The sequence below is a fragment of the Antrostomus carolinensis genome, unplaced genomic scaffold, assembly GCF_000700745.2.
Source record: "Antrostomus carolinensis isolate BGI_N321 unplaced genomic scaffold, ASM70074v2 scaffold5061, whole genome shotgun sequence".
Lineage (NCBI taxonomy): Eukaryota > Metazoa > Chordata > Aves > Caprimulgiformes > Caprimulgidae > Antrostomus > Antrostomus carolinensis.
This window is the reverse complement of record NW_010293350.1, coordinates 5,866-18,513: the sequence shown is the minus strand read 5'-3', so window position 1 is coordinate 18,513 and position 12,648 is coordinate 5,866. Positions and strand designations below refer to the sequence as shown.

The following is a 12,648-nucleotide window of genomic DNA, read 5'->3' as shown; positions in this document are numbered from 1 at the left end:
GCTGGACACGCTTCTCTTGATGCAGCCCAGGATACGGTTATTGGCCTTCTGGGCTGCAAGTGCACATTGCCGGCTCCTGTTGAGCTTCTCATTCACCACCACTCCCAAGTCCTTCTCCTCAGGGCTGCCCTCAATCCATTCTCTTCCCAGCCTGTATTTGTGCCTGGGGTTGCCCCACCCCAGGTGCAGGACCTTGCACTTGGCCTTGTTGAACTTCATGAGGTTAGCACCGGCCCACCTCTCAAGCCTGTCAAGGTCCTTCTGGATGGCATCCTGTCCCTCCAGCGTGTCAACCGCACCACACAGGTTGGTATCATTGACAGACTTGCTGAGGGTGCACTCAATGCCACTGTCTATGTCACCGACAAAGATGTTAAGCAGCGCTGGTCCCAGTACCAGCCCCTGAAGGACACCTTTCGTCACCGGTCTCTACCTGGATATCAAGCCATTGACTGCAACTCTTTGAGTGTGACCATCCAGACAGTTCCTTATCCACTGAGTAGTCCATCCATCTAGTCCACGCCTCTCCAACTTAGAGACAAGGATGTCGTATGGAGCAGTGTCAAATGCCTTGCACAAGTCCATGTAGATGACATCAGTTGCTCTTCCTTTATCCACCAATGCTGTAACTCCACCATAAAAGGCCACCAAATTGGTCAGGCATGATTTGCCCTTGGTGAAGCCCTGTTGCCTGTAACCAATCGCCTCCTCATTTTCCATGTGCCTTAGCATAGTTTCCAGGAGGATTTGCTCCATGACCTTGCCAGGCACTGAGGTGAGACTGACCAGCCTGTAGTTCCCCAGATCTTCCCTGGGGCTATGTTACCCCTTTTCCAGCCTGTGGGAACGTTCTCTCAGGACCCGTGGATGCACCTCATCGAGTCCCATGGACTTGTGCACCTTCAGGTTCCTCAGATGGTCTTGAACCTGGTCTTCTCCCAGATGATGAGAGGAGCAAATGTACAATATTTGTTGCAAATACCATTCTCCTTAAATATGCAGGTGCCTGTAACATTTTATACAGCCCTTATTCTGGTAATTTTGCCCACTATTTTTCACACATTACAATACTATTTAAGTCAGTCTATTGACTTTAAGTATTATTAGTTTTCAGTACAAGAAACCTCTATTCCTTAGGGACTACTCCTCCTCCAAGTTTTCTTCAGTGTCCTTGAAGAAATAAATCCAGATTCTGATGCAGCCCCAAAGGAAAACCATTAACTATGACATTTTCTAAATTATGTATACAGACCTTTTAATCTATACAGTGAAGAGATAAGAAAAACTATATAATCAGGTCTTCCCAAAGTACCTTTTTTATTACTCTTTTGATATCAGAAATACAACTGGATAAATGACTGCTACATTAAATTTCCAAATAAATTTAATAAGCACTTTACAGACTATTCTTAAGTGTTCTTTCCTTCTGCTGGAGCTGATCCTATTGTAAGTCACTGCAAAAATAGACATTGTTCCATTAGCCCCTTCCACACGCTTTGTTACAGTGTCCTTCCGAGTTGGCAACAACTCCTATATTTACCTTTGTGTCACTGACAGCAAAGTTTGAATTTATTCTAACCTATGGTGTGACCTAGAATAGCTTAATTTAAACTTCCCTCCATTTTCTCCCCTCCTTCAACTATAATTTTGTAGAGGCTAGTTTAAAAACCTTGCCTATCAGCACCAGCCAAGCATCCTGCTACTAATTTCATACAGTGTAGGAAGCAAAGAAGGGGAAATTGGTACATAAAAGACAGGAGGGAAACAGTTCTTAGTACTGAAATGATAACATTTTAAATTCAAGGTAAACCAAGGAGATTATTCTGAGGAATGCGAAACAGCCGACCCCACAAGTGCTACTGATACATTATAATTTACCATTAATCCACCATCAGGAGGTCTCATTGCAGCAGAGCAGCAAGCACTAGGGTATGAAGAAAGGATTGCTAATAATATGTCAAAAACTCCTTGCATCCAACTTCTGTTCTGAAGTCATCATTCCGTGAGATGACAGCCTCAATGCACACTGCTAGCAGGGAGCATGCATTATTTTCTGGGCCTGAAATACAAAGCGACAAGCTTAATGGCATATGAAATAAAACGGCGAGAGAAGGGTACAGGCTAGGAGGGTAACAGGCCTGGTCTTGTTCTCATTGAAGTCACTGGGAATCAAATCAGGCAGCTCGATGAAAATACAAACTTACTGCTTCAGCCTACAGGAAACCTCACTGTGAGACAAAGCCGCATTTTGCAGGGCATTTTTTTTTTTTAAATCATGCTACAGTTCATGATATAATATGTATTTATTTTTAGAAAAACGTCCAAGAATTTTCAGATATTTTTGTGATGAGTTTGAGGCAAGATGTTTGAGCATGAAGCTCAACTATCAATTAGTTAGCAGATTATCCACACCACCCTAAAGGTCAAAGCAGTAAAAAAATATAATGACAAAGACATTTTATGGTTTGGAGGGATGGGAGGAAAGGACATTCTTTTAAATGTTGATTCGTGGATCAAGATGGCATAAAAAAAAACCAACTAGATTATGCCATTCTCTTCAGAGAGTCAATGTTTTGATGGTGTTCTTGAACAAAAGGCATTCATTCTTATGTGATCCAAAGCTGTTACAACTGTTTTGAATTGATCTTCCAGGTCTCCCCCTGAAGGAGACCAACTGGAAGAACAAACAATCTGAACAGATAGTTCTGGCACAATGGCTCACTTGTAATCCCCTGGGACAAAGGACTGTTTGCTCATGGATGCAGACTATGGCAGGAGAAGGAACCTGATTAGGGAACAGGGGGTGGAGACCCTCTGAGCCTTTCCAGTAAATGTCTCAAACACTCCCAAGAATGGCAGATATAAAAGAGGAAGGCAAGTGCCAGAATGTGGGAGAAAAAAAGAAAGAATAAGAAGAAACAACCTCTGTACAGGTGCTCCTACAGACCAGAGAACTCCCCCGTTGGCTGGACCAACGCTGGATCCTGGACCGGTGATCTCTGTCCTATTCTTTCTCTCTCTCACTCTTTTACTTTCTTCCAGTCAGCAATGCAAGGCCTACATTTCACATGCGTGGAAAATATTAAGCATTTCTGTTACCTAGCTACTTACTGACAAGCCTAGTAATGAAAGAAAAGTCTCTGTTTGCCCACGGACAAGGTGTGTTGTGCACACCTTATTCTAACCAAGAGAATCAGTGAATCTGAATCATGTTTCCCCCTCTCCTGCTACAGGAAAACTTTACAGGCAGGAGTCCAGGATGTGACACCCCCTGCCCTCCTTTCTCCCCCCTTCCTCCCCCAAATTAGCAATTTGTCAGTAGTATATATTCATTCAAGGAACAGGTAAATAAGGCCAAATTATATTAGAGAAAGCTGTCCTGTTTTCCACTAAGGAGTTATGCTTATACAGTGTGACTTCTTCAGATACATTACAGACATCTGCTAAAATAAATAGGCAATTTATGGTATTCCATGTGTTTTCTTTTTTAAAACTAGAGGCATGAAAACATCTTAATAGACACAGTATTTTTTTTTACCTGATTAACTGATAAAAGAAGCCACAAATATGGGAGCCAGCTATTAAAAACATAAGAGGTCCAACACATTCACAACTACTTGAAGCAAACTTTTGGATAAAATCCTTAGGACCAAACCCATGACATTCCTCTCTTCTGAATAATAATACTGGCCCTTTGTAAATGCAGCTCTTATAACTATGGATGCTCAAAACCACTGTGGAATGTTTGAGTCTCAGGACCTCAGATGCAAATGATAATTGGAAACAGGAAGCAAGCTGTTTGCAATACTGTAATAAGCTGTGGCAATTTTGTTATTTTAGATGGGAATGTTAATGATGAGCCACGAATGCGAGCTGTTACAAAGCCGTTGAGAATAAAGCTCTATGCCCTATATTCCCCTGCCTCGCTGTTCCAGCTAAAACCATACATGCGGAAGGACAAATGAAAATGTTGCCATGGTGATCAGAGCAGTTACCAAAGCATGTACAGTGTAGGAAGGATTCCCTAAAGAACCTTATTAAGCAATTTAGTGCTTCGTTTAAACAAATATTTTCAGAAAGCCATTTTTATTTCACTGTCCATAAAATAGCTACTCAAGTTAGCTAAAGCCTATTTCTCTACCTCCTAAAATAAAGCTGAACACACCACACATTAAGAAATATTCTTGTTAAAAGTTAGGAATGGGAATCTTAAGCTGGAAACTTTGAAATAGGAACCAAGGACAAACCTAGCCAAGACATGATCTGCTTTTCAGAACAGGTACTGAGAAGCACCTCTGCCTACTAGACTACTGATGTCTTCAGCTGCCAAATTAAAACCCAAACCTTTAAATTAAAGACAACCCAAAAGCTTACTGGTTAGAAGGAATATTGGGGTTTTGCAATAATATTACAAGAAGTAAATTAACACGGAGGGTCCTTGTTAGGCAGATGTGGTGAATGAGCAGGTCTGCAGCAGAACCACAGCCCAAAGCCACCTGTCTCGTGTGACAAGAGCGGCAGCTGAATGCACTTGGGTGCAGCACACTATCCGAGTTGGCTGGCAAAGAAAACAAAACCTGTACAACGCAGACATCCTGTATTTCCACTGCACAAAACAACACAACATCAGTGGAAACCGCTAAAAATGGGCTGGAGCCCAAATGCACTTTGGGCTAAATGCAAACGGCTTCATTCACCAAACTGCCCTTTTTCAGCATCTAAATTCAGCACTGAAATATATCCCAAGGCCCTCGGTTCCTCAGCTAGTCTTTGCCCTGCAGGTATTTAGGATGCTCACGGACTACAAGTCTGGGCGGAGGAAGCATCCTGCGCTATGGGTGGCTGTTCAGAGCCTGGACTCTGTCAGACTAGTGCAGGCCAACAAAACTGTCTCCTGCCTTATGTGCAGGGCTGACTTCACAGGCATTTCCCAGGAGTGACATTTCCAGTACACTGACACACTGTACATATCAAACACTGCAGTGAGGGAACTCTTCTAATGTATCAGACCAGAGAAGAGCTTTGGCTTTTTTTGAGAGAATTAAAAAAACCCAAACCAAAGTCAATAATCTAACAGTTGTTTCCATCAGATGCCTTGATTGAGCTTAATTTTACTTAAGGAAGAAGACAGATCAGTCATATTCCATACCTCATTCTTTTCCTTTCTTGCTGTACTTCAAACAAAGCCAAATCAAAAAACCTCCTAGAACCTCCACAGATTACTTGCTGGTAACTTATCTCATGACTGATCTGTGGCTTTAAAAAATATAAACGTAACAGCTGTTGATGGCACACTGGTCTCGCTGCATGTTCTAAAACAAGATTCATTTACCACTACTCTTCATCCTCATAAAGTCTTGCTCTCATGGGCAAAAGCATGTAGACAGCTGCTTAAGAAAATGTAATTCCTCAATTCCTCTCCCTGTACTGATCAGGGCAGAATTTACACCTTCCACCAAGACCCTCAGGAACAGCTGATATATTACAGTTCAATTTACTTTCTAAAATAATTTAAATCATTATCATTCAAAATAAGATCGAAGCAGCCATGGTTTTCTACAGTTTTATTGATACAGTCCTGGTGTGTAACTATACATCTTCATTTTGCTTGCACTTACAATGTTGCTTTACTAAAACTGTTTGTGTAGTAAAGTTTATTACAGTCTTCACAAAACGTATTTATAAACACCACTGACTGTGTAAGACTGATCATTCCAAACATCGTAAATCACCGACATTTCATCCTACATAGTGCTACTTGAGGAACGATCACACTACTTCTTTTAGATATAAATTAGTAAAGGCAAATGAATTAAATTCACCTTCCAAAGAAAGTAAGAATGTTAATGTAGCTTCAGAATTGGTATAACTCATTTAGGTCTCAGAAAAATCTATGACTAGCAAAGATATCTACAATTTGATACTGCACTCGATAAGACCAAAAGAATCTTTATGAAGAACTGAAATTAAACTTGTACATTGGTCTGAAAGATAAGGATTGCCTTGAATTTTTTAGGATTTTTTTTTTTTAACCAGAAAATGCACTACCTCCTAAAAATATTGTAGTTACAGAGTTAAGTATTGACATCTGAAGAAAAAATGCTGAAACTAAAAGCATGCAACACTGATAAATTTTAGCAGAAGGCATTTTTAATTGAAAACTGACTCAAAGGATAGTACAAAAGAGTTTCTTCTCCCTAAAGGGATTTTCAGATGCAGGCACTGGAATAATAAGGGGATCTTCTCCAATATGAGCATCACAATATGCCAATAGATCTGCTGCAGCCTTGGATACCTAATAGAAGAGAAGAGAGAACTAGTGTAACAATTCCGAATCAATCTGCATTGCATAAATATTCTTCATATAACATATGATAATGGAGCAATAATCCCATAAGCAGTGGGGGTTCTCTTTGAAGCGCGTGTTTCTGTAGAGGCTGCGTGCTTCAGCTGTTATTCCCAGTCATTGCTTGGAAGGTTTTCCACAAACATCTCTCCACCCTTTGCTCCTCTGGATGCAAAACAAACAAAAAGTTCTTTAGGCACATGACCATGGGATTAAAAATAAATAATAAATCAGGAGCAAAACTTGATCATCATGTGTCATAGCTCTCATTTAAGCTAAATATTGCTCTTTTTAATTACCTCAGACTAATATCTTCTGGTTAATAAGTTATTATAAGTAGTACTTTATTCATAGTATTAATTTAAACTTGAGCATTACCTTAATATTTTCTATCTTAATGTTTTTATACTTCTAAAATGAACAATACTAAAGTCTCCAAATTTAGAACGCTGGTTTACCATACTGAAAAGTCCGACAGAAATGTAAGAAGTGTGTTAGCACACAAGATACTTTGCATGAAATGAAAAATGAAATATTAAACCATTTCAGCTAAAGCTGATACCTTGTAACCTTTGCAGCTTTGTGCCATAAGAATGTTGGTGACATCAGGCCACTCATTTATCTTTTCAGGAATTTAGAATGTATATACAAAATATTTTTGTTTTGCTCACTTAGCAAGATACCTACAACTATCTGTAGTGCTTTGCTTTGTTTAATTATTGTGTTTTCAATATTATGTTAGAGTTGAGAAAATGAGATAGGAACTCTTTACAAAAAAGCCTTTTCTCTGAGCACCATGACAGCTCCTCCCAAGGCAAACAGGGAGGTCAGCATGACACTGAGGTCAACGTGTTTGCACAACTATAGTGAAGAGGAAATCAAATTTCATTTCTGGTATTTTTCTAGCAGGTGTGCCATCACCGTTAGCTTTAGCTTCCCCACACCCTGCTTGCTTTGGCATGAGTCCAGCCTCTGGTAGGCTCCAGGTTAGACGTATGAAGTCCGTGGGTGTTGGATCAGGATTTGCATGAAATTTAAATTAACTTCTGGAGGAAAAAAAATTACTTTTTATTTTTTAAATATACACTAAAACATGCCTTTGTAGAATGCTTAAACCCATAAAGTACCTATGGTTGGCATCCCAGTATAGATTATCCTCCTAGCAGAGGAAGCATAGGTGATTAGATTACTTAAAGTTAGTTTGCCTTTCTTTGAATTTGCCTGTAAGACAAAAGGGTGGGCAGAGACACTACATGTGAGCAACAGAATGTTGAGCCAATGCAAAGCAGAAGACCGAGCACTAAACTAAGCAAATCAGCAGAGATACTCAGAAGGACCAGTGCTTCTCAAAAGAGAAGAGGGTCAAACAAAAATGTGTGGAAAAGAAGGACTTCAAGTACCATGAAAGGACTGTAATTATTTTCAGACACACTCCCATTAGATACTTGCTAAGCAATGACAAAAGAATGTGGCTTAGGGTGTGAGGGCACTCTCTAGAGTAGAGAGCTATAACTGTAATTAACAAACAGAAAAATTAGGAATCCTATCATATTCCCAATTTTCATTTAATTTTACTCATTAATTTTTAAAAAGCAGATTCTCCAGAGAGAGGCACAATTTAGATGGACTATGAAATGCCTATCAAGCCCCAAAAAAGATCAAAAGACAGAAAATGTACTTTTCTTTGCTAACAGCCTATGCTGTACCTCAGCAAACTATAAACTAGCATAGAATGCATCCACTGAAGAGGTTAGCATGTTTCCAGTAATGTTAGGAGGAATGTACCACCACAGCATTTTGGAAAAGTACAATCACCAGTACATTCATAATCATTTAACATACACATTTTCACTTTTCTATTGTCCTTCAAGCTCAGCTGCATGTCTTAAACTAAGGCAGTTCTATGCTCTAATTAATTTATTAGCTGGTCCTGAACTCCTGCATTCAAACAGAGCAAGTCAAACTCAGAGCCACAGGTGCCCACAAGAAGCTCAATGACGTTTTCAGTGCTATGTCATAATAAGCGTTACTGCAGTAAAATCTAATGGGGAGCTAGTTTAATTCTCCAGGTCTCAGAGATGGGGTTTACTAAAGATGCCCAGCACACTTCATCTTCAGTTATCAAGGTAATGAATAAGTTATTTTATTCGTGAAACCAACAATCTTTTTAAGTAGACTGACTCTACAGGAGCAGAGAACACAACACTGGACTTCAACAGATCAACCTTCCCATAACTACCTTGTCTGCTCCACATACGGATAAGCAGCATCAGCCCGTGTATATTGCTTTTAATTTGATGGAAGAGAAGTACAATTTCAATCATCATTCTTAGAAGGGATAAACCCAGTAATATCATTTTCTAACCGTTTCTGTAAATATTACTGTGCTTTGACATCATATATCAATAAAAAGGATTTTCACTAGCAAAAGCACAACAAATTTTTGTATCTAACTTGTTTGCTAATGCTTGTAGGAATGCCAAACATCATGAAGCAGAGCAAGCATTTTCTTTAACATCCCAGTGTTTAAATCACAAATTAGTTTGCTTTTAGACAAACCATAGTAGTTAGTATGATTTAGTAGAAAACAAACTTGCAACAAGGAACCAAGGAACATGAGGAAGATGGCCACATTTCAACACACTGTTACAAACTAACTTGTACTAGGCCATGCACCTTCATCCTTTAAAAGCATAAAACGTTTGGGGAGGAGAAAGCCCCCCACTGGGATTGCAGTGGTTATAAACCAGAATTATGGCCATTTTTTCCCTGAAACCGGAGTAGCTCAGGCCTGCGCAGTGGAATGATGCCCATTTACGAAGGGGAGTTAAGTGAGCTGATCACATTCCAGGAGCAATGGAAACATTGGTTCCCGTGGCTATGAGCAGCGCTGGCAAAGTCAGACCTGTGGCCAAAAAAAGAGCAAAATGCAATGTTGCCTCCAGCAAGTTTCCTGCTCAGTGCTGTCACTGAGAACAGGAGCAGCGGAAGACCTCTGCATTGAGCATGGCATTAAGGCTGCAGCAGAGGCGGTTGCTTTAGCGTCTGGCAGCATCAGAGGTTGCCTAATGACCAATACTGTGGTTTGTTCCTATACAAATAACATGCTGATCATCCTACTTGTGTCACGGAGGAAATTAAATGAAGGCCACTCCATCACAGCTTGTACTCACCTTTAGGTTTATTTGTAGCTGAATGCTGATGTACAGCTTCAGAATAGCTTTTATCAAGAATGAAAATAAATGCATGCAATTTGAATATTCAAATTAAGCTAACAAATTTATCATTTCAGCTCTCCTACGCAATACAGCTTGGTCTGCAGATTCAAAGTAATTTATACATATTGCAGAAATGGCTCAAGGAAAAAAAAACTATCAGACTCCAGTTTGATTGATGAATTCTAACTGAAAGTTAACATTTCATTTGTTTTAATCTTTTCAAGTGCATAGATAGAGGGGATGGAGTATGCAGGTATCACACCGATCTCACATTTTATACAATTATTTTTATACTGTGTAGTGAAAAATACATCAGGTTGTCAAATTACTAAAAGGAAAAAAAAAAAAACCCAAACAACAAAACACTCAACCCTGATACTTTAAAGAATTAGTCTCAGGAGGACTGAGGAATTTTACCATTATATTTCAGAATAATAGAGGTGATGAAAACAGCCAAAGTTAGAACATAATCCTCTTAGCTGCACTAATAATTATAAGCTTCAATGACAGGGCAAAATGCTGCAATTACTACGTCATCTGTCTTGTCATGGATAGTGACTAATTACCATCCTTGCTACAACACCCACTCTGCTTATCCTTACATCTAAAACAAAGAGATTCACACACATTTATTGGCAATCTCGCCACTTATCTCCCAACACTATTCAGAACCAGTTAGGAATATTTTCTACCTTCTTAACAAGAAAGAAAATGGAATAATAACTGATACACCAAGATTCTTAAATGTCAGAGGACTCCTTGCTTTTCTGCTTGTAAAGAGAAGATTAAATAGTGCTTTATTCTGGGGATGACTGTGATAAAGCACCAATATGGGGAAGTAAGGCAGGTTCTATTTACGATCCTTCTGGGATTCTTACGGTTTACAAAAACCCACCACAGTAATATTCCTTCCAGCTACTGGCCAATACACCAGTAACTTCATCCTCCCTTTTTAGTTGTCCTGTTTCTTTCACACTTCAACAGTGAGTTGTCTTTGTGAAACCTCAAAACACTGCACTGCTTGCTGCTCTGACTGGTTGTAAGACTTCGTTTTTAAATCAGTTGAAAAATCCAGAACACAGTGGGGAAACAGGCAACTATCAACATACTTCGAACTACCAGATTTTAACTGAGCAGACCCAACTCTTGCTGTTTACAGCAGCTACTGTGCATGGAAAACAAAGTGCCTCTGTACTAGAAAAAGGAGCTGAAACTTCTGATTTCCCTAGTCAACAACACAGGCACCTTTTTAATGTTAACAATGTGGTCTTGCCTACTATGGGAATAACCACTTGGCTATAGCTACCTGCAAAATAGTGTTTATTAAATTATTTGGAAAGCACTGATCTTTTGTTAAATGTCTAACTAGTTTAAGCAGATGCAAAACACCAGAGAAAACAAAATAAGTTAATTTCTCTGCCTTTACAGTTATGATCTGAGAACTCAAAATCTCCTGTTGAAATGACTGGAAATTCTCTTGGTAAAATTTGGCTATACAGTGAAATACTGAAACACACACTTAACTATTTTGAGATTAAAAGGAAAAGCAGATCTTGAGGGAATAAAAAGCCCTCGCAGAACCTCTTCTCACAATCCCTCACATACTTGTTCAAAGGAATTCTAGAAATCAAGACAAAAACATTTTGCAAATTGTATTTGGCTTATTTTCGTACAGGAACTCTCAGAATACTGAAACACATCAGATTTTCCTTGGCGCCTTTTTGGACCCAAGCTATTTTGAAAGGTGAAATAACTGCACTTTCAAGCTATCTGTTTTTTAGGTCTGCCACACTTGCTAATAACTGTGTTCTTTTTAATGAAACTAACTGTAAAAATAAGCTATGCCTTTCTTACATATGTAATTAAGAACGTTATACATCTAACTAATGAAGCTATTTGCATAACTGAGCTAATGATGTGGCATGTGACAGTTATATAAAAGCAAGTTTAAGACAACCTACTAAGTATCAACAATTTCAAATTCCAATAAACTGGGCCATATTTTTCCAACCCTTTCCTCTGCCACTCACGCACAACTGTTCCTCCTTGTCAGTCTGTTGTTCGTGCAGCTGCAATATAACGTGAATCAGGAGACTGATCCCATTGAACACTGAACAGGCAGACCTTTCCTCGTCCCTGCAAAGAGGCAGCTATTACATGGTGAATTTGTCAAGACACTATACAAGACAGAAACTCACAGTTTTGCAAACTCAGTGGTCTTACCAGACATTGCTAAAAACTGCAACTGAAATTTATATTTTCATATAAGCAAGACTGACTACCCATATGAATTGCACTAATAATTTTGAAATATAAATATTATATTTCTAATTAGTGAGTTTATGATCTGATACTATTTTAAAATTGCAGTTATCTACTATTGCCCCCATGCTGACTACCTGCAGAATTTCAGCACACAGGATGGATGGACGGACAAACAGACTGAGTTAAGACTACATGAAGAATTTAATATACAACATTTCTAAAATGTCTTACTGAGTTTGCAGCCTCGGTTACAAACTGTTACAGTGTGTAGCAACTCATTTACGCTTGTTTGCAGAAAAACTGATTCTTTAAATGCATTCCTTTTTCTAGTCTTCCCATCACTAAAGTTTTCTTACTGGTACTGGCTGGACTTTCTCATTCAAACAATTATTCCCTATTTTCAGAGGCAGAGAGAGAGCAAAAGAGATGAGCATTGCTTTCTTAAAAACTAATCATGTCACAGAAAGTTTTAGGTGCTTGATTTATTCACAAAATTTTAGCTTAGTCAAAGGCAGAATGACAGGGAAGAATAATCCATAGGGCTTTCTGGTTAAAAATGTTGAGAACCTCTGTTTAGTAGTGCCTGTAGTTAAAATATTTAATCCACATACATTTAGAGGCACGATAAAACTAAATCTTCACGTACAACAGGCTATCAAGTGTGAAGAATCATAATTGAACATTGCAGTCATACATATTTTTTGTGCAACAACGTCTATGCTAAAACAAAACAAAGCAAAGCAATTCAGCTCGTCTCATCCTTATTCAAAAGTATTGCAATATCTTAAAGACTTATTCTGGTTCTTAAATGAGAAGAAC

At 38.9% G+C, this 12,648-nt stretch overlaps 1 protein-coding gene across 1 annotated transcript in view; it reads right to left on the bottom strand.

The window, feature by feature from the left end:
* Positions 1–6,166: 6,166 nt before the first annotated feature.
* The window catches only part of LOC104532112 (guanine nucleotide-binding protein G(I)/G(S)/G(O) subunit gamma-4), a 7,068-nt gene continuing 586 nt past the window's right edge, over positions 6,167–12,648 (bottom strand). Inside the window, exon 3 of the mRNA XM_010177221.2 lies at positions 6,167–6,295. Coding sequence (XP_010175523.1) covers positions 6,167–6,295 — 129 coding nt within the window. The remainder of the gene's footprint in view (positions 6,296–12,648) is intronic.